This window comes from Pomacea canaliculata, linkage group LG10, assembly GCF_003073045.1.
Source record: "Pomacea canaliculata isolate SZHN2017 linkage group LG10, ASM307304v1, whole genome shotgun sequence".
NCBI classification, from domain to species: domain Eukaryota; kingdom Metazoa; phylum Mollusca; class Gastropoda; order Architaenioglossa; family Ampullariidae; genus Pomacea; species Pomacea canaliculata.
Window position 1 is genome coordinate 24,030,517 of NC_037599.1, and position 20,811 is coordinate 24,051,327.

The 20,811-nt window shown below is 47.1% G+C and overlaps 1 protein-coding gene across 1 annotated transcript in view; it reads left to right on the forward strand.

The window, feature by feature from the left end:
• The window catches only part of LOC112574473 (eyes absent homolog 1-like), a 67,271-nt gene that overhangs the window by 4,329 nt on the left and 42,131 nt on the right, over positions 1–20,811 (forward strand). The window contains exons 3-8 of the mRNA XM_025255570.1: positions 1,739–1,869; positions 4,451–4,531; positions 5,372–5,458; positions 9,043–9,097; positions 14,844–15,151; positions 20,494–20,610. Coding sequence (XP_025111355.1) covers positions 1,739–1,869; positions 4,451–4,531; positions 5,372–5,458; positions 9,043–9,097; positions 14,844–15,151; positions 20,494–20,610 — 779 coding nt within the window. The remainder of the gene's footprint in view (positions 1–1,738; positions 1,870–4,450; positions 4,532–5,371; positions 5,459–9,042; positions 9,098–14,843; positions 15,152–20,493; positions 20,611–20,811) is intronic.

A 20,811-nucleotide genomic window follows, 5' to 3' on the forward strand; every position in this document is an offset into this window, starting at 1 on the left:
TGAAGTAGTGGATAACGGTGACAGCAACCAAAATAGTTTTTTCTTTGGTCACTTTTACCTCTCCTCCACTTTATTCCTTACCTCCCCATCCCTACCTCTCCCATCCACCCTGCTATTGCCGGGTGTTGTGTTGTCGCCGCACTGTGGTGCCTGTCGCCTACCGAGGGCCGTGTTTTCCTTGCATCAAGCTCGGCGACGTCGAGTCTTGGCCAGCCATTCACGTCTGTTTACTCACATACCCCGGCGCTGACACTGTGGGTGCACACCCGACAGACCCCTTCGCTCGTCGGGTGCCTTAGCCAAAAACGCACATAGCTACACGCATATCACCGGATTGATGATACATGATTTTAGCTGCACGTGCCCACGTGGGGCTTGAGGATTGGAAGTGTCCGAGGTGTAAAGAGCAGATACAAATAATTGTCAGCTGAGGGAGAGAAGATGGGCCCCACCCTCATATGGACCTGGCCTCGAGAAAAGTGAGTCTCTAACACCTAATGCTGGATGGTTCGTTTTTAAATACCGTCACCGCCAGAAATCATCGGAAGATTATTTTTCTGCTTGCTGTCTTTGACTGTTATCCGCAGCTGCACACTGCATGTCCGACATCGCACGTGCATCTTTGTTCCCCCCAACACCCACACCCACTCACCCACACTCAGCTACTCAATGGCCAACCCTCTCGCAACCGTTGATAAGAGGCTGCTGCCTGTGTGCACACAATGGCGTCTGTTAATGACCTCAGTCATGTCCTCCCGGCGAATTCCGCTGAGGTTTGGGCCCGGGGACCCATTGTGGGGCCCAATGAGAGACGCGGAGAGCGACTGAGCCCCGCCGTAACGGCTCACAAACGGTCGATAACGTGGTCACCGGAGCGGAACTTGCCGTCGGGCGGCGCCGTGTCCACGCCCCGCGGGGCGCCGCCTGGTGACTCGTCAGCACACAGCCAACCGTGCATGAGGTAACTCCTCCTCACGGCACAAGTCTTCGTCATCGCTGGTGCCAGGGGTCGGGGTTTGTGTTGCCGGGTCCCTCTGACTGCCTCCCACCCCGTGTACCGCACCTAACGAGCTGTTAGGGACTGAAATTCACGTCGAGACGTTAACCTTTGAGGCTATTCCTGCATGGCACAGCCAGTTGGGGGGGGGGGTATAATGAGTGGATGCTAAAAGTGCACATCACATCATGGAGACATAACAACTGGTTTGTTTGTTTGTTGTTGTTTTTTTTTTGGGGGGGTGGAGTGTGTGTTTGGGGGGTACACAGTCCTGGACGGTATTCCCAGCAAAAGTCTGGCAACACGATACGAACAGAAATGCTGTTATCTAATCGAGCTAATTACATTACACTGACACACGGCACTGACACACTGCTGACCTTGTTGATGTTGATGTCGCTTACTGTCGATACGGCACAGGAAATTATGTAAAAACAACATGCGGCAGATGTAACACATGTAACACAACACACTGCCACATGCATTGCACAGGGTACATACAGTGGGACATGACAAAAGACATACAACAGGCATGAGGTCAAGTGTACTAACATAGAGACAAGTGCTAGCATGCTGTTGACTGTCAATATGTTGTGCTGGTTGATGATGTGACTGACATGCCAACAGCATTGCTTTATCTGAGGAGGAGAGGCACGATACGGTCACATCGGTTGTATTTTATTGTTATGTGTCCCACATTTATGTTGGAAGCTTACCATTATTCACTGTCGTCTGTTACAGGTTAGGTGTGGATCTGCAGTCGTTATCCAGCCCGGATAGCCCTTTGGACAGTCCAGAGGAGTCGCCCATCCACCCATCCAACTCTCTGGACCATGCGTCTGTAACCCTCTCGCACAATGGCACATCCGATGGTGAGTGTGTTTGTTGTAGGAGACCCCTGCTTGTCCTGTGCATCTCTCACCCGAGACACCCCTTGCTCTCGCCCCCTCTCCCACTCTCGTCTTCCTCCCGATTATCAAGTTGGCGCTGATAGCGGGGTAGCAGCGGCGGCCATATCCGAGCAGACTGCCACGTATGACAGGTCGGTGGCTGCCTTCGCACCCGTTCGCGGCCCCATCTATCACCGGCTTGTCAGGCTCACCCGCGGGCGGTCGGGAGGGTTGGGGAGAGTCGGGTAGGGGCAGAGGCTAGCTGGAAGAATGGGTGGTTGGAGTGGAGGCGTTTGCTTACTTGGGAGGAACAATCCTATTTACGCGGGGAATCTGGATGGGTGCGGAGCGGAATACGGGTGGGAGTGGGGTGTGCGTGGTGGTGCGGTGGTTAGTACACAGTCGCGGGTCCCGAATTGGATTTCCTGTTGCTTTGCATGAAACTGTCTTGTGTTGGTGTTGCGAAGATGATGGATAAGGATGTCGGGTCTGGTCCCTTCATAAAGGAGTGAAAATAGGGCGAAGGATTGCTGTTTGCTGCGGCCTTGCTGTTCCCTCCACCTCCAAGCCCCAGTGTTTGCTCTTTGCTAAACTCCAGGAGTTTTAGTGCGTGTACAGAGTTTGGTAGCACGCGGTTCGCGACCTGTCTGACAGCCGAGGGCATGTGTGTTTTTTCTTCTCCGTCTCCTTCAGCTTTATCCTCCTTGTTCAAGCTCAAAGCTCAGATTCGTGTTCTTGCTTTTTTTTTTTTCAGTGTACATGTGATGTTTTGGTTGAAAACCTCGTCGTGTGGTTCTAGTTGTTTTGTGATGTTAGTTTTATTGTTATTTTCTGCATCGCCTCTCAGATCTTGTTTTTTTCCCTAGAAAAACGAAGAAATTAAAAATTTTACATTGAATACATTAGTAGGTTCCAGTCTTTCACCCAAACCCCAGCCCCACCTCTAGTCAGAGCACTGTTGACAGTCCTGTTCTTTCTCTCTGCTCCCATTGGCCATGCACCATGTCACGTGATGTTGCAGCCATGCATGAACGACGCCGTTGAAATATCCAGCATAGATTTTCTTTTCATTACACTTTAGAAAAGACGAATTTGAGTTATTGTTTGTTTTTTCGGTAATTTTCGTTTGACTATTTTGTGGGTGTGCTGTCCGACAACGGTTTGACCTGTAAGGAAAGGTGGAGCAGCGAGAGACGGCGCCATCAACCGAATTAATTTAAATTGAGATCGTGTTTCTCGGGATCGAGTGTCCACTTGTGGGAAGGTGAAATACCAAACTGTGCAGCCAACATTCATGGGGTCAAATTACTGTAATAGTCAAGCAGGAACGAAACCAAACTTCAGGGAATCGGGTGTGGGGTGTGGAGTTAAGGTGTGGGGGTGCACAGCAAGAAAGTTAACTTTGACAGTCAGCAGCGCGTGACAGAACTTGAATGTAGGTGCATACTTTTACTTTTATATCTTCATTTAATACACATCACTTGACATAATAAACTCGTCATAAAGAGAAGAACTGGAGATGGTACAGCGGTTTCTCGGGATTCGACCACAATTCGTTTTGGGAGACTAGCAGAGTGCCGAGCACGTTTTCCCCATAAATGTAAATATATTTAATTGGGTCCGGTATTCACCTAAAGCATTTATTGTATTTTGTAGTACAAAATATTTTTATTTTATTGTATTTTGTTGTACAAAATATTTTTAATGAGCGTTTTTCTGTTTTTCATATCCACACCAATAGTAACTTCCCCATCTTTTCCATTATTTGAGGGTTTTGCTTTATTTCTTCTTTTACTCTTACATCATCTGTTATAGTGACCACTAACAAGTTTCTTGGCTACAAGTATGACTGTAAGGTATATGCAAACTCGAACCACAATTCTCACGAAAATATTTATCAAGGACCGAAATGTTGGAATACGGAGCAGTTTGAGTGTCGAGGTATCACTGTATCGTTTTAATGTCAGTACACGTTCTGTACATATGTACATATTTCAAACATTCACATGTCAAAGATGTTAATGGGACTTGATGATGGATGATTACCAAGTTGATTAGCTTATGGAGGTAAATATCATTGCAAGACACTGAATGAGAATCGTACATGAGTGTGACAGACGGAGGAGGGAGCGAAGGAAGAGGGAGGTAGGCGAGTTCCCGTCTTTCCGTCTGCAGGCCGGCTGCAGGGAAGCAGGAGCGGTTGTGGCTCTGAATATTGCAGACTCGAGTTTCCCGTGTCGCCTTTCGCTCCCCGGGGTCCCTGGAGGCAGGCAGCCGGACCTTGCGGCGACAGTGCGTATACAGGATGCCGCCTGCAGCATCCTGGGAGGGAGGGGTGGGGTGAAGAGAGGGGCGGGGCCGTGTGGTGGTCAGCGGAGCAGCCCTGGGAGGACTGTTGTCCCCGTCCCCTTCCTCCGTCGCTGGTAGAAACTTTTAGTTCCAAAATTATGCAAAGGGGAAATGATGGAGGGAGATTACTGGCCTGTTCGTCGGCATAGAAATGACATTTCAACGCCATTAAAAGACTTGTACAAGCTTGCTCATTTGTTTTATTTATTCCTAGGTTCACTGCCACCCTCATCGTCGGTGGGTTCTGGTAGCTATGACAACCCCAGCATGTGGGTGACGTATCCAAGCCTTGGTAGTGAGTATAAACTTAGTGCCTCATACTTTGTGCACCGATAAATAAAGTGTAGGTGTGTAGTCAGTCGGGCGATGCAAGTAGGAGGGAGGAACATAATAAACACTAATGTCTCCGTGAGGGTTTTGTTGTAAAGAGATTAGTTGTAGTTGAAGTGGCTGGCAGGTTGGTGTAAGCCAGGGCCGATTTTCTATGTCAGAATCTTACATTTGATCATCTAGATAATGGTTTGCTGAAAAACAGACATTGTGAGCCCTCCCTTAAAATAGTTTCACCTGGCAAAAATAAGTCGGCTAGTAATAAACAAAGACATCTACTTATTTTGTACTTACTGAAAGCCACTTGTCATACCTTGCCCGATGATCAGTTCATCTAATAGTATATCGAGCTGTGTTGACACATTAAAAATGACATTAATTAATAGTCACAATACGACTAACATCTGTTTGGATTTCAAAGCCAAGGTCTGTACAAACACATCATATTAACCTGTACAACATCATCCTTATCTCTACAGTTTGTTTCTTTCATTTCTGAGATCAAAACATATTGCCATTTGGATTAGATGTTTGTTTATATATATATTCGACCTACCTGACTATTTTTTGGCTTGCTAAAGAGCTCGTTCGAGATCACTGAGCGGTAATGAAAACAGTCTTAACATTATCGTCGCTCGGCAGGTGATGCGGATGTCATCGGTAGTTTGTTGTGTTTGGAGGGTCAGGGGTCTTGAGTAGCCTGAAGCAGTTAGTGTTGTTGTCGTGAGGGATGGAAGGGGTTAACTGTGTCTAATACCTGGCTTGAAGCAGTCGACTCTCAGAACGTGCTACTGTCTCTCCCCAGCCATTAAAACAGAACCACTCGACTCCAGCCCCGGCTCTCCTTTCGCCTCCACGAGCGGAGGCAGTGACAATCTAGACAGGTACCCAGGTACACCTCCTTCTCCTCCTACTTGTAGACTAGCTGGTCCTCACGACCTGCCTGCTTGTAGTAGCGTGGTGAACTCTTCATTTGCTAGTACCTTTTTGCTTTCTTTTGGTTTTTTGGCTTTGTTTTTTATCTTGTTGTTTCTGTAGCAACGTGTGTGTGTATAATTATTTATGCATGAGTGGTTGTTGTGTTCACGATACAAGCTGCGCATGGTCCGACTGAGAGGAAAGGTGTTTGGGGATCCCATATTCGTTTCCATTCGACGGAACATAAACACTGTTTTATGTTGTCTTGACTCTTCCTCTCCCATGTATTTTTTTATCTGACAGTCTCGTCCCTCCTGCTGCAGCATTGTGTACACGCTAGCGAGCACGCTTGTATACTGCAGGAAATACAGTGAAGTTGCTGCTTGGCTCATTTCATGCCTATCTTCCTTTTTATTTATTTATCGTTAGTTGTTTCGTCGGTCAGCTTTTGAAAAAAAAAAAGCTGTTCCATGGTTCTGTTGTATTTTTTGCCGTTAAAAGGCTTTTACTCCGGAGTTGAGTTGCTAATGTTGGTAGACGGTGAAACACACGGAAATAAATTTATGAAGGGTTCAGAGGGTTCAGAACTGAACTTCCTGTAGTTTTAGTCTTGTGAAGAGCTACACTAGTGTTGAAAGACTCCACTTGACGTGTGTGTGTCTGTGTGTATGATAGAAAGAAAAGTCAATGAATTTCATTTTTTAAATAATAAATAAGATGAATTGGTGTTCTTCAGCAGCTGTGACAGAAAATTGTAAATACTTTGCGCTACTCCTCGTCGAAATGTCTGATTTAGTCATCCATTAGTTCGCTTTGGAATGGAGAGACTTTTCACTAGAAAATATCCTTTTACCCTGTTATGCTACTTAACGTGTTAAAGATAATTGAAGCCTCATTGGCATGATGGCAGTTTACTGTTTCTCAAAAGTTCCCGCTTTCATTTGCGAGAATATATTGTAGCACACATATCAAGAGCATGTCTTTCTGCACGTAATAATTCTATACCATGACATATTACTTTCTTGGAAACTATTACTAGTCAACTCGTGTTATTTAGAAAAAAATCTTCAGGGTTATCCGTCTTCCGGTTGGTGTGTATTGACTACGAAATAACACCTACAGCCATTTCGCCCTCGACGGACGGGTGTCCTGAATCCGCCATTGCCTGAGTTTATTTTACACTGGTACTTGTTTAACTCTCGATTTTTATTTAATATACATGAAAACAGACCAGAAATTCACAAAGCGACAAAAGGTGTGAAGCCAGTGTTGGAGGCCATTCACTGCATTGTAGTTGCGGAGAAAGGAAGGCGAGGATGCCTGCTTTGTACCTTTGTACCTTTGCTGCGGTCAATAGGCCTCCAACAGATGGCGCTCGGCGTAGTCGGGACCCGGTGACATGATTGGCTAACTCCTCGTCATTAATTTAGTGAAACTCGCCTCCGCTTTCTGCTTGGCGGAACACCTCTTTGAGAAAGTTACATCCTGGATGATGCCCTCTACAAAGTCGCTGTGGCTGTCGGGGGACTAGCCACCCCAGTGCAGGCCTGCCTAATGTCTTTATTATTTATTAATTATCTCTTGTCTTTCTGGGCGGTCGCAATTGCGTGATCGACCGTGTCTGATGATTTCTTTGGTGTTCATACCTGTGTGGTGTCTCCACTTGTGTTGCTATTTCTGTTGTTTGCATGACTTCGGTTGTGCACGGTCTGTAACACCTTTATGACTTATGTACGAGAGAAGTGGAGGAACGAGAGGAATAGACGCATGCAGCACGCTGTAGCTGTTGTCTGTATGAAATATTGAACTCTTTGGTGTCGGACCCATGAACTCTCTCTTGAAGCTGCTTGGTTGTGTGAGGATGACGATGGACATCGCTGTCGTCAGTAGCCGAATCCGTGTCCGAGTAATTCCTTCAGTGTGATAAATAGGTTCAGTAACTCATTCAGAATGGCAGACAGATTCAGTAATTCATTCAGTGAGACAAACAATAGGAGAGGTCTTTAGCCAGGTGATTTCAGGCTCTCCACTGTGAAACATAAGGACGCGTTGGTTCGAAGCTGGACCGGTCTGTACAAAGCGGGTTTTGTTTTCTGTTTGCATTTTTCTGGATTCATTGTGGTACAAGAAGCCTGGTGACACAACGGATCGTGTTGTGCCGATAAAATAGCTGCCCTTCAGCTGCATTTGGGTTTTACCCCTTTCATCACCACCACCACCACTACCACCCACTCACACACCATCAGTCATGGGTGTTGCCCATTTCTGTGCGTTCAACGTGCGGTGCGCCCGCCATTGACAGAAGCCTTGAGAGCGTGGTGCCGACTGTTGTGAAAACACTTGACAGCGGAAGTGACGGGGTTGGTGCTGTGAAGAGTTAGCGAAGTGCGAATATTAAGCAGGGGAGTGACGGAAGGGAGTAGTGTGGATTTTCAGGGGGTGGGTTTGTATGTTCCAAACAGCTGTCAAGCACGACCGGTAGGTCACGTGACCGTGCGTCCACACCTTCGCGAGCCCTGTTGACCTCTCGCGCATCTTGCTGCCTTCTCCTTTGTGCAGTAACCAATAAGTAGATGCAGTTTACAGTGTATGCCCAGAAACTGATATATTTCACAGAAGAAACGGGGAAGTGGCCTTTTTTTCTGTGTCAGTTAAAACATCGGTTACTTGGTTACTTCCGGTCTGTACCGAAACGGCGAATCCCTTTCCTCCCATGGTGTCCGGTGCGGCGCATGAATTGCAAATGAAAAGTGAAGACTGGAAATCAGATGCTTTGGACGATCTGTGAGGGACGTTGTCTAATGGAGGGTCCCAAGAAGATCCGTTGCTTTGCGCATGCCCCATATACCTCTAACCTTTGACCCCACCCCACTTTCTCTCTCTCTCTACCCACCTCCACTTGTGTTCCGATGCTGGCGTGCACCAGATAGCCGTGTTCACTTAACTACCATCCCTCCCCTCACTCCACCCATGTACCCAACCTCAGATAATTCAAAGTGGAAGCAGTCGTCTTTTTTGCCTGACATCAACGGCCCCGTGGGTGACGTGGAGCACAGATTAGTGGGGCCCTCGTGGCCCGCCAGCAGCAGCAGCTTAATAGGACCGCACTGTCCTGCTGATTTGTGTCTGGCGCTCTGCACAAAGGAGTGCAGCAGTTTTCTTCAAGACAATCTATTTTACACAGTCACTGCAGTTTTCACTTTAAATTCGTTTAGCTTGGGAAAAAATTCTTTCTTTCCTTTATTTCATTCAAAGAAACGCGCGTGTGTGTGGATTGACTTTCCCGTACCTTATACCTTTCTTGTTTCAGTACAATGAAAGTGAAGATAATAATGAACGCGCGAAGAGAGTAAAACGTAGATTATATATATACTGGCCGTTGACTTTATTGACAGTGTTTGTACTGCTGGTCACACTCTTCCATCTTTGTGTTGTTAGTGACATGTTAGCCCACGTAGTACCTAACTATTGTCGGTAATAGTTCTTACTAATAGTTCTTACTCTTGTTTGTCTAGTATCAACACATATTGATTGTCGTTTGTCTTTTCTTTCTCTCAGGTGATCATCACAAGCCCTCATTATCATCGCCTTACTTGTATGCAAACTTCTACAAGTGAGTATTAATTCCCTTCTGTTGTTTGTCTAGCTACGATGTTGCAGCTTGATTCCCAGACAAGGAAATGACTAAAGATTTTATCCAGAAATGTCTTTATTAATTATCTTTTGTTGTTGTCGTTAAACATCGTAACCATGCATGCAAGACACATCATCATAAACTTCTCTTAGAAAGTGATCTTGAACAAAACATTGAACATAACGGCAACAAACGCTGCCGTATGGAGTTCACTTGGTTAATTGTAAAAGAACTATTGTTTTGTTTGTTGTTTCTTTTTTTTTTTTTTTTTTTGTTTGTTTTCTTTGTTTGTTTTTTGTTTTTTGTTTTTGTTTTTGTCACGTCGTCCTTAGCAAACTGACTTGAAACTTAAGAATAAGAAAGTTGTGACGGGCTATGAGGCTTCTCCTAGTGCAGGGGTTATCTTTTGGGAAGGAGGCGACAGACGCGGAAGTGGGTGGGCGAGGTGCACCCTCTCAGAGCCATCAGACCTGCCGGCTGACCTCCCAGAGGACCTCGCTTCACGAAGATTGGTGCACCCGCCTAATTGCACGCGCTCAGTCAGGGAGGGAGTAGTCAGTGACGTCAGTTTCATCACGCCCCCTAGCTTGACTTTAACAAAATTTATTAATCTGCCTCCTCCCCACACAACTTCACCCCTCTCTCTACCCCACCTGGTGTAAAACTGATGTGCGTTGCGATGCAGTGTGGGTGTGGGAGAGGTAGGGGGTGCAGTCTGATGACAGTTAGTTTTGGGACTGCAGGATAAAGTTGGTGAAGCTTGGGGTGTACGATAAAAAGAAAACAAATAAAGGTATTTCATCAGCTATTCAGCGCATGCGCAGTACGCGTTGGCTGATGGTTGAAGCGGATGCGGCGGTCAGTGTGCACAGCCATTCAGTTGCTTTTACCGAGATATGTGAGCGCAAAAAAGATGGGTGATAAACATCATTGTGTTATAACCGTCGCAACAGCAAACTAAAAAAGTCAGCAGAAGAGTTAGGTACAGCTCTCCCGACAGTAAATGTCTCAAAGCTCGGAAAGCAAACTTGTGATGAAAGCGATGTGAAGAGAGAAGTTCGTGCTGACACCAGACTCAACAGTATGTGGTCGACATTTCATATCAGGATTTTCACATGAATGATCATTGTTAAATCCGCTTATTCCAATATTTCATCATGGGTATGGAAGTAAAGTCACACAAGCCTCACCGCGACGAGTAAATAACTGATTTTAGTTCAAACTGGAACTTCTTTGCCACTTGGACAAAATTAGTTTCTGGCATTGATTCCCAAATAACAGCTGGTGGAGGGGACCTTTAAAGTCTGAAGATTAGAACTGTTGTAAGATATACAATAATAAATATCTATTAATCTGTCACACAATTAATATTGCTTTGTTTTAAGGACGAATCGTCGAACAAATGTACAGAATGTTTTCCCTGTAAATTATACGAAATCAGATAATTAACATTCATACAACTGTATTATGATTATTTGAGGAGGGTAGGAGCCATTGTGGGGTGAGTGGAGATGATGTGTGAAGGTGGCAATGGCTAGGAAGCGAGCGACTGTGGTGTCTGCTGGCCGCCCTGGCAACAAGACTTCGGTTGCTGATGGAGGCCGCAAGCTGTGACAGACGGCGGGGCTGCCCGGGGCCACAGCCCCTTCCTCTCTGGCATAATCGGGGTATTGCCCGGCCGGATGCTGAGCCAGCACTTTATCCAGCATCGTCATCAGTCATCTGTGTAGGCACGGCCTTGCAGCGGGTGTCGCCTTTCCTTTCCTTGTCAGGACACAAATTCAGGGCGGGTGGGCAAGAAGGGAATGTGTGCGTGCGGAAACATACATAAGCAAAGAGTGAGCACTGGTAACATAGGATGCAGAAGTCTGTGAAGCGAAACAAGCTAAAACCTAACCATAGATTTTCTTTTAAAAAATAGGTTTTAAGTTTCCTTGCTGGGATGAAGTCGAATGAAAAATTCCACTGGTGTGTCCAACTCTTCTAGACCACCACCACCACACTCTGAAGATTTCCGAAGCAGGCCTTGGTACAATGCCTTGAGACCGGTTAAATGGCGCGTAAAAAAATGTAAGACTAAAGCAAGAACTCGGTGAGCGAGGTTTTGGAGATCAGACGTATCGGATGTACTTTCTGGATCACGTGACCTGCGTGCAGCAGTCCAGTAAAAATCTTAGTTCAGACATTTGTAAATTCTGAGCTCGTGTACGATTTCCTCCTTATCGCATTGCATTCACTTCAGTAAAATACTTCAAAAACTCAGCGACTTTGAAGCGGGTATGCGAGGCTTATCCAGTTGCCACACGTAGGTTTAGCCGTGTAACTGAGGATCGTCTAGGTTTTAGGAGCCGCACAATACTTATTTTATTTAGTCCGCGCCGAGACAAACATGGCGGAGACTCGACTTGAACAACACCTATGTCCTCTGCACAGTCAACCTTGTGTGACTGAATGCTTTGTCATGCATGCCTTTGTGACTGGGTACCTTGTATCACAGTGACCTAGGCGCCTTGCCGTTTGGTCTTACAGTCACCAATGATGTAACAACTTCCGCTTCCTCCGGCGATGAGAAGGAGGAGAACACAGCGAATAGAGTCCGATGAGGAGGACTGGCCGCTGCGCAAATTGATTTAGACCGCACATCGGCAGAGAGGAAATGACTAACCTCTTGTTGCCATGGAGACCAGGAGACCGTCAGAGACCGTGGTCAGAGAGAAGGGTGGTCTGTGTGGGAGGGTGTTAAGCAAGGTGACGGATTAGTCAGTACAACCTGTACAACCTGTCCTGGTGGTTCCGATCTTTGACGGGGTAGGTAAGCACTTTATCAAACTGGGAAGCCTTCCTCCCCTCCCTCCTCTCTCTTGCTGGTCGACCGTATGATTGCCTGGCAAGCATATACTGGTCACGTGTCACAACTTGCGAAGTCAGCCTGAGAATCAAATTTTCATGAAATGTACTTTTCTTGTAGACGCTGCAGGGCGAGCAGGAAGTAGACTAGTGCAGGTTCCAGATTGAAAAATACCATGTTTGTAACGCAGCTAAATTATTTTGTTTCATCAAAAAAAAACAAAAAAACATGTAAAGAAGATTTTCCGTTGATTTTATTAAACCTGTAACATGCCTTTAACACTTGCCAGTTATAAATTCCTGCACTTAGCCAGTTCTACAGTAATGTAGCATCGTGGTGACATAGTTGTGAAGCGAGGCAAAGCAGAGGGTAGTGCTGCCCGGGGAATCGACTTACCCTCACTTCATGACTACGGCCCCTAGTGATATCCGTGTCATTCTATTTTCTTAGTAGTCTATAGTCTAAAATATGTTGCTAATATTTATGTCAGATTCTAAATCAGAAAAAATTACTCGATGTTGGATTTTTTTATGTTCACAGAATATTGAATTTTCTGTACAGTTTGTAGCTATTTTCTGGCGATAGAATAGATTACAATTTGAACTTTCTTTTTGTTTTTCTCTTTTTTGTTAAAGGGAGGGGGGCAATCAGAATATCATCCGTGAAATATTTAGGTGCGTATAACACGAGCATGTAACTGCCCTGCCTGCTGTGATTCTGTCGTACTTTTGAGAAACAAGGTGCATTTTTTAAAAGATGAAATTTGAGAAATTGTTCTAATAATAATAATCGAGCGCCACATCCCAGGTTATGGGCATGCTCATGCTGCCTTACAAATAATGTTACAAATATTCAAGGCTTCAAATGCTCCTACCGACACTGTTTCCATCATAAAACAGATCATATAGGTGCCAATCATTTCGTATTACTCATAGTCTGCAAAGTCCCTTTTGTGAACAACTACAATGATATCACAAAATATTGTGGACACAAGCTACAAATATAGTTTAGGTCCGGTCCAAACTCTGCTTAAATATTCAGCAGAACATGGAGTCACGGGAAAAGCTTTCTTCCAAGAGTTTGAAATCAGTTTGTTTGATGACAATATTCTGAAAGTGTGAATACAGTAGTGTAGCATCTTTCACATATTAAGATGGCTAGAAAATATCGTATTAAACAGAGTTGTAGTCATGAAATTCGACAAACGTGTCAGAAAATATTAATATTATCTAATTTAGTTCATACAAAGCACCCATCACCAACAAAACTATAACCAGTGACGAATGCTGTTAAGATGTTAACAGACTTACAGCCGAAATTTCGCTTGTCCCCTCCTGCAGCCTCTCCCCTGCCCTGGAGTATTGCCGTGCGTATCTTGGTGGGGTTGCAGCAGATGCTGCGGCAGGCACGTGCTCGTGCAGTGTTTTGTTTGATGAGGCGCCGCCAGCAGGGGAGGCAAAGGGCAGCCCTCGCCGACACGATAGAGAGCGTTGCTGTGCCAGCAGGCGTCACCCACCCGTGCACCTGTGCTAAGCACACCCCGCCGCGCAGGTCACTCTTGTCTGCTGTAAGAGGGAGGAGAGAGTGACTTCCCCTGTACTTGCAGGGCGCAGAGGGCGCGAGAGATGGCGAGTCCAAAGTGGTTGCACTCAGCCTGCACTCGTGGGCTAATCGCTCTCTTGAGCGGGTGTTGGGAGGCCTGGGGCCAAGTGGTTGGCTTGTTTATCAGCTATTAACCCGCCAGGGCTTCAAAACACAGCCTGCAGTGGGCCTGGCGGCCTGGCACTTGCACTCGGGCCACACTTGGCTGTGGCTTGGGCCTGGGATAAAGGTTACACGCAGTGAACACAACAAACTCCATTTCTTGCCGACGGCCAAGGGTTCTTCTAGACGGAGAGCGTTTGGGGGTAGAGAGTACCCCCCGCTTTTGGTTTGCTGGGAGCAAGGGGGAGATTTTGTTTTGCATTCCTCTCTCCTCCCCCGGCGATAGCTAGCACACTGTGACAGATGAGGGACGAGTCCAGTTTTATGCTAAGTGACAATCTCTCTTCCTTACTCGTGCACTTGAAGACTGAGCATCTCGCACGAAATAGCCATTTTAAAATCTTTTATTGGTTCTTACTCGGAAAGTAGACAATGTATTGTTTAAAGTCGGGACAAGGGGACTGCTGACAGGCGGCTTTTTTCTGTGACGAACAATCAGTCAGCTACTTACAGAGTGTAGGACACAATCAGTAAAGGGGGAAAACAAAAACACATCTGGAATATGAAATTAATATATCTTGATAATTTGAAATCGGAAGTTAAATTGCGAGTTGCAATAAGCCGCCGCTTGTTTACACGGCTCCACTGGCAAACAAACAACAGGAGCAAGAGTAGAGACGGTGGCACCTGTGGATGGACAGCGGACCTCGGTGCTCAGATCGTCTTTGCTCGGCTTTGATGTTCATCTGACACAATGGCCCTCGGCCGCCCGTCGGCTCCAGACTCGAGCCTGTTGTTTTGATTGGTCGTCTGAGCACTCTGGTTGAGGGAGAGCACTCTAAGCATCCTTGTTCCGTCAAGTTACAAGACATGGAGGCCGGTGTTTGGTGTTGTGTGGCTGCAGGTCGAGGCTGGAGGCTTACACACGACGGGGAGTTGTATCGGCTCGTGATGGGGATAACAGTCATGGAGGAGGGAGTCATCCTTTACTCTTTGTGACTTTACTCGAACTTGTTCTTTGGGAAACGTTGGTAAGCTGACCACGACTGCTGTAAGACTGAAAGATAATAGGGCTAGCTGACAAAGATGATGTTATCAGACTAATAGATGATATTGTTAGCTGACAAAGATGATGATGTTATCAGACTAAAAGATGTTTTCATTTCTTTTCAGACATCCTAGTGTAGCCGCAGCCTACCAGCAGCTTCTAGGCGCTGTAGTGACCACCACCAGCACCACATCAACCAGTGCTGCAACCACCGCCAACGGCCAGGACGCGGCCAGCAGTTGCAGCAGCAACAGCAGCAGCAGCAGTACCAGCAGCGTCACAGGCAGCACAACAACGACGACGGTGGAGGCCGCACCCGTCATGAACGCCTACATGGGCGGGGGTCAAACCTCGGCCTCCTACGGTTACTATGGCAGCGGCACGCAGAACCCGTTCGCCATCATGCCACCCTACAACTCGGCGCCGGAAACATGTGAGTGAGAGGGCCAGTCCTTGTTTATGTTTATGTTTATGTCATGGGAGTTTGTGGGAGAGAAAGAAGTGTGCATTCGAATGTCGCTGTCCTCGCAAGTAGACTTCAAGTTCAGTCTGTATCAATAGTGGCATCGTGATTCTAACATAAGCACCGTCTGTCGTTGGCAATCTTGATGTGGTTGAGGTAGTAGATGGAGAACTAGACACGGAGTCATGGGGGTGGAGAACTGTCCTTCTATTGAAATTGAAGCACGGGTATTTTCAACGAAAAATAATCACTGTAATCACCGTTGAGCAGGTATGAGGAACCTGCAATGTGGGACAGCTCGACCACAGAAACACCAACAGACCATTCTCATAGTCCGCCTGATCACCGGACATAGCGGTACACGAGGGGGAGAGAGAGATGGGGGAAAGTATGGCTGAGACCTGCAAGTGCCAGACATTATTGGCTTTATCCGACATCAAGGATCCTCTTCAGAAGTCGGTTCCTTGCAGATGCCATCCTGTGCGTGTGTCCCCCGCTCTTGTCCTCGCTGTCAATTGACTGACAACTTGCATGTGAAGGAGGCGAGGGCCGTTGTGTGGGTGGGAGGGTTGTGGCGGGTGAGAGTGGTGCGTGCTTGCGCGTGCTAAAGTTGTTCTATTCAATTGCCGTTCCGCTTGCTGTCGCTGTTTGTTCCGTGTTAAGCATCAGCAGCTCCCTCCCTCCAAAGTCCGGGCGGAAGTGATGTGGGGGGACACGCATGCGCAGAGACAAGGAGAAGAAAAGTAAGGGGCGGGGGTTGGTGTGGTCGTCGATCCTGAGAGCGAGTGCCAGCCACGGACAAGGCGCAGGCTGTGCGGCGGAGGGAAACCAAACACCTCAGACCCAGACCTCGCCGGCCGCTTGCCAGGCCTTTTATCTTCCCTTCCACCCTCCACCTTTTTTTTTTTTTATTGCGTACCCCCTGCTTGTTTGTCAGTGGGTGTTTTTCAGGGTGGGAGTGGAAGGCAAAATTAAGGGAAAACTGAATTCAGGCATGCAAAAAGCCGATATTTTGCTGTGGAGTGAATCTCGAGCGAGCTGCTTTTTACCTCCCTCGTCCTTCTCCTTCTGTGGGTTTACAAACCGTCTTTGGTGAGCGTCCTTTAAAAAAAAAAAAAAAAAAAAACAAAAAAACATGGGACACGCAACGTTGGTTGGTTAGGAATAAAAGATGCATCCACCTAGTTTAATTTTGACCTACCTGTATGGTTGGGTTGGAAGAGATGGATCACACAACCAAAGCAGCTTGAAAAACCTTTTCCCTCCGAACTCTGGGCTAGACAGGTGTGACATTGGTGTTTGAAACAAGTAAAGCGAGGTCTCCATTGGTGACAAGGACTCGTTGCTGGTCCGCCCAGTGCGACAGGGAAGGGTGACAGGAGGTTTGTTATTGGCCGCTGGCCTGTGATACAACATCATGGAGGATGCCGGGAGGAGGGAGGAAGGCATGAGACAACAACCGGCAAAGAGCGAGCTGGAGAGAGGAGGGCGCGAGGTGTGCAGGAGCCTGCTGCACGCATGATTGGCGAGAAGCAGCCAAGTGAAAACGGCGACTGGTGGAGGCACTGGAGCGTGAAGAAAAGCGAAAGCCGCTGGGGCTCCGTCACGCCCCGGTGAACATCCGCCATCGCCTAGCGCGCGGTGATTGGCACTGAGGTGAATGACACGCTTCGTCTGCCCCTACAAGCCCGCCTACCTCCCTCGGAGAAAAGACCAGCATCAGCCACTGTGTGCTTGCTGTTCTGGGGTACTATTTCGGGTAGAAGGACCGTTGGAGGTGTCCTGGGGTGACGAGACGATCACACTAAAGTTTTTGGGTAGTTGCAGATTGTGATGGACCACCTGATGCGTCACTTGTACAGAAGACATAAAAACCCCGGACTATACTTGCTCTTAAACTTCGCTTTTGTGTACCCGACAGATGGAGTGTTGGTCGCAGTGAAGACGAAGCGAATAGTATTTTTTTTTCCTTCCCCACGATCTGAGCAGGGTTGTGGGGTAGGTGGGGGTGGGAGATAAGTGGATGTGTTTGGTTGTAATGGATGTGGACGCGAGAACACGGGTGGGGGAAGGGAACTGTCATACCCCACCCTTTTATTTTCTTTGTTTTGATTTTTAAATTTAGTTGAGGACCTTAGTCCATGGATTAGCTTTAGACTTTTTTTCTCAGTCAGAAATTTAACAGCAATTTAATTTTCGCCATGTAATGGTTGACATAGTCGTGTATTCGTGTTCAAAAGATGGTGGGAGTGTTTTGTATGTGGTGGTGATGGTGAGATGGGAACAGGTGCGTTAGTGTAAATGTCTCATAGTTGTGTTCTAACATGAACCTATGTTAGTCTATTTTTAGTTCGCTTTTATACCCGAACAAACTCGCTCGAGCGGAACTGGTGGATAGAGGAAATGGTTGCCATGGTGACACTGGCGATACGCAGCAGCAAAAAGGAAATGCGGTGTTTTAACAATATTTTTACAGCAACAATCTCATCGGAGGTCGGTGTTGTGATAATATTTTTCATTGATGGGATTTTTTTAAGGCAAATAAGTTTATAGCCGACGAGCAGGGACTGTGAGGTTAGCACGTGCAGTTCTGCAGGTAGATTTTGTCGTTTACTGCAGTCTGCAGGTGTGGAGAGCAATTTCACTGCCCGCAAGATGGGATGAGCCCGTCCACAAAGTGCTAGCAGGGTAGGTTTTCTCTGATGGTATCACAAGCCCGCTTTGTGTTGTCCATCGGAGATGGTGCTCTGGATGCTGTGTGTGTGTGATGAGGATTGCTCATTATGGGATGAGTTTGGTTCATTACTGGGCGAGGCACAAAAACAAGTTGGGTTTGTGGGCGACAGGGAATCCTCCCCACTTCAGTTCCCGTGTCTCATATGTATTCAGCGAAGCTGACAATAACACAGCCAAGCAAGTTTTTGTTGTGCCTTGGATGCAAATAAAGCAAACGAGAGAACTCAAACCCTTGACAGCGAGGAATAAAAATAAACAGTTTTAGAGAAAATGATTTATTCATTTGAGTCTGGGGGTTAAGAGGTGAAAGGGGTGAGTGGGTGGCTTTGTAACGAAGAGAAGGATGGGGATTCCAGTATCAACACTTTCAGCTGGCTTGCAGGAAGAATACAACGCCATGTCCCCCTCCCTCTCCTCCCCACACACACTCACCACAGACATACATGAACACACATAAAAAAATAAAAGCATAGAAGACTAATGTGTATGATAGCATAAAGGCAGCGCGACACACAAGTTGTGCTGTTGACTGGAAACTATTTACAGCCAGAATGGTTTTCCCCATGCTGCAGTAAACCAGGTCACAGTCGTTGTGTCGCGTTAGCCGGGCGTCGTCACCACTGGGCCACCGCGGATACAGGGGACGGGGACGAGGAGGAGGAGGGGATGGCGGGAGGAGGGAGGATGAGGGGAAGACCTGCTGCTTTGTGGCGGCTGCTATCGGAGACGCAGGCGCCATGCTTGTGAAAGGGGATTATGAGGAGAGTAAACAAGCGGGCAGAGCCGGGGGCTGATGCCAGATGCCTTTTCCCTACATACGTCACTACTTCCGCCCTGCGCTCTTGCCGGCCGTCGCGCCGTCATGAAAAAACAGCCGACCTCTTTAATGGAATCCTCCATCGGCGGCCAAGTGCATTTTAAAGAAAAGTAGTCGGCGGGAGGAGTCGGGGGGAGAAAGTTGGGGGCTCGCGCGCGTGTATGTGTAAATAAGCGTGCTCGCCCGCAAGAAGATTTTATGCCGCACGTTTACTTATGCATATGTATGTGTTTTATAGGACTGACACGTGACCCCTGACCAATGAGCAGGTAGTCTCGGGGTCAGAGTTCACGACATGGACTGTCGTTGACAATGAGTAGAACAGTCGATCGCTGACGTCAGATGTGACGGAGGACCGCCAGGCTGTGCGCATGTCAGCTGTTGTCTTCCAGTTTGATTGCGGCGGAGGGGGATGTGGGGGAGAGGTTACTGAAGGGGGTGGGGCGGCTGTAAAAAGTCTTGAGTGTGTGGACGCAACTTCATAGACAGTTGCGATTGTTCCCCACATCCTGGTTCGCCTCACTCGGCTTTATGTCGACGTTGATGTGAAGGTCTGTGGCGGGTCAGGTGATGACAGTCCCCCACCCCTGTCTTATTCATATAAAGGCGGTCAGGTGGTCGAGTTACCAAATTTCCCGTTATTTCGCTGCATAGCCTTAGCCTTCAAAGCGTTTGATCAAATTTGTGGAATGTAGATTGGACAACCACCCAGGGTAGGTAGCACAGGCCGCTGTGTGGAAGTGTTGTTAACTAATGTGCGGATGTCATGTTTTAGCTTTGAGAAGGTTTGTGGTTTTGCTAGTGTCTAGCTATTGTGATATTGTGGGTCGTGCCATGTAAATCTAGCAAGCGGATGACTTGTAATATTAAATTTAACAGCCTATCCACTGTACTTGAACAATTGTTTGTATTAATGGTCACAACAAGTCTTCAGGGAAGCCAGTAACAACAGTGTCCGACAGACAGTTAACGCAAACTCTCTACTACCTGTTTGCTAGATAATCCAGGACCTAGAGTCACGTGATGGGGTAGACGGCAACATAAACTCTTTGCTAACAAATCAGGTCGCGTGGTGTCAGAGACAGAGGGCAAATCGGCAAAAGGTAGCCTGGCTTGACCTCCTGGGTTCTCCAGGTATTTGTACCGAGTGTTAGGTATGTATACAGTTTAGCATCTTCCATAGTTCTTGCAGCTCTCTAGACACCTGGCTGAGTCAAGATGGTTATTGATAGCAGTTATAACCTCACTCTTAATCATTTTCTTTTTTTAAGTCTTACTTAATCCAGTTGGACGTGTGAACAGAGGAGCGGGTATGAGATAATTTTTCTATTAATAGTAACAATTATAGAACACGTTACAGCTCTACCCTTTAGTCACGGTTATTTATAGACAGGGTGGTGGGGTAGGAGAGACTTGAGTCACGAACAGTTCCTTTGTAGCAAGAAACCGGGTTAGGGAGGGTCTCGTCAACGACAGGTCTGAAGTCCCCTTGTCCAGTGAAAAAGTGAAAATGAAGAAGCCCCGAACTCTGTATTGTTACTTGAATGTACACGTGACGTGACGACCACGCCAACCAATCCCCAGGCTACGTGCTGGGTAGTAAGCATATTAACAAACGTGTTGGTGATACAGTAACGTGTGTTTGTGTAGTGGTGTGCGTGTACTAACGTGTTAACACGCTGTCTGTGGTGACCACGTGCTCTGGCCTATTTGCATGACATTGCGTGACGCGTGTTTGGTGTTGCCTGCTCACTTCCAGTGTCCAAAATCCAAAAAGGTCAGACGGGGGCGGCGGGGTCGCAGGTGTCCAGCTCCAGCTCCTACATAAGCAGTAACTACGGTTCCATGGCTCATGGTCAGAACTACAACTACGCAGGTCAGTGCCAGTGCTTAGCAAGCAGCAGACATGCAGTCACATGGTGATGTTGCACTTACACCCGCATGTTGATGTTTTTTTTTTAACATTTTAACTTCTCAGCGACGTCGACCACCCTCACCTCTCTGTTTTCCCTTCCTTCTCTTCTCCTCCCCGCACTGTCCCCGGCTACAAGTACATCACTTCTTCCACTACCGCTTC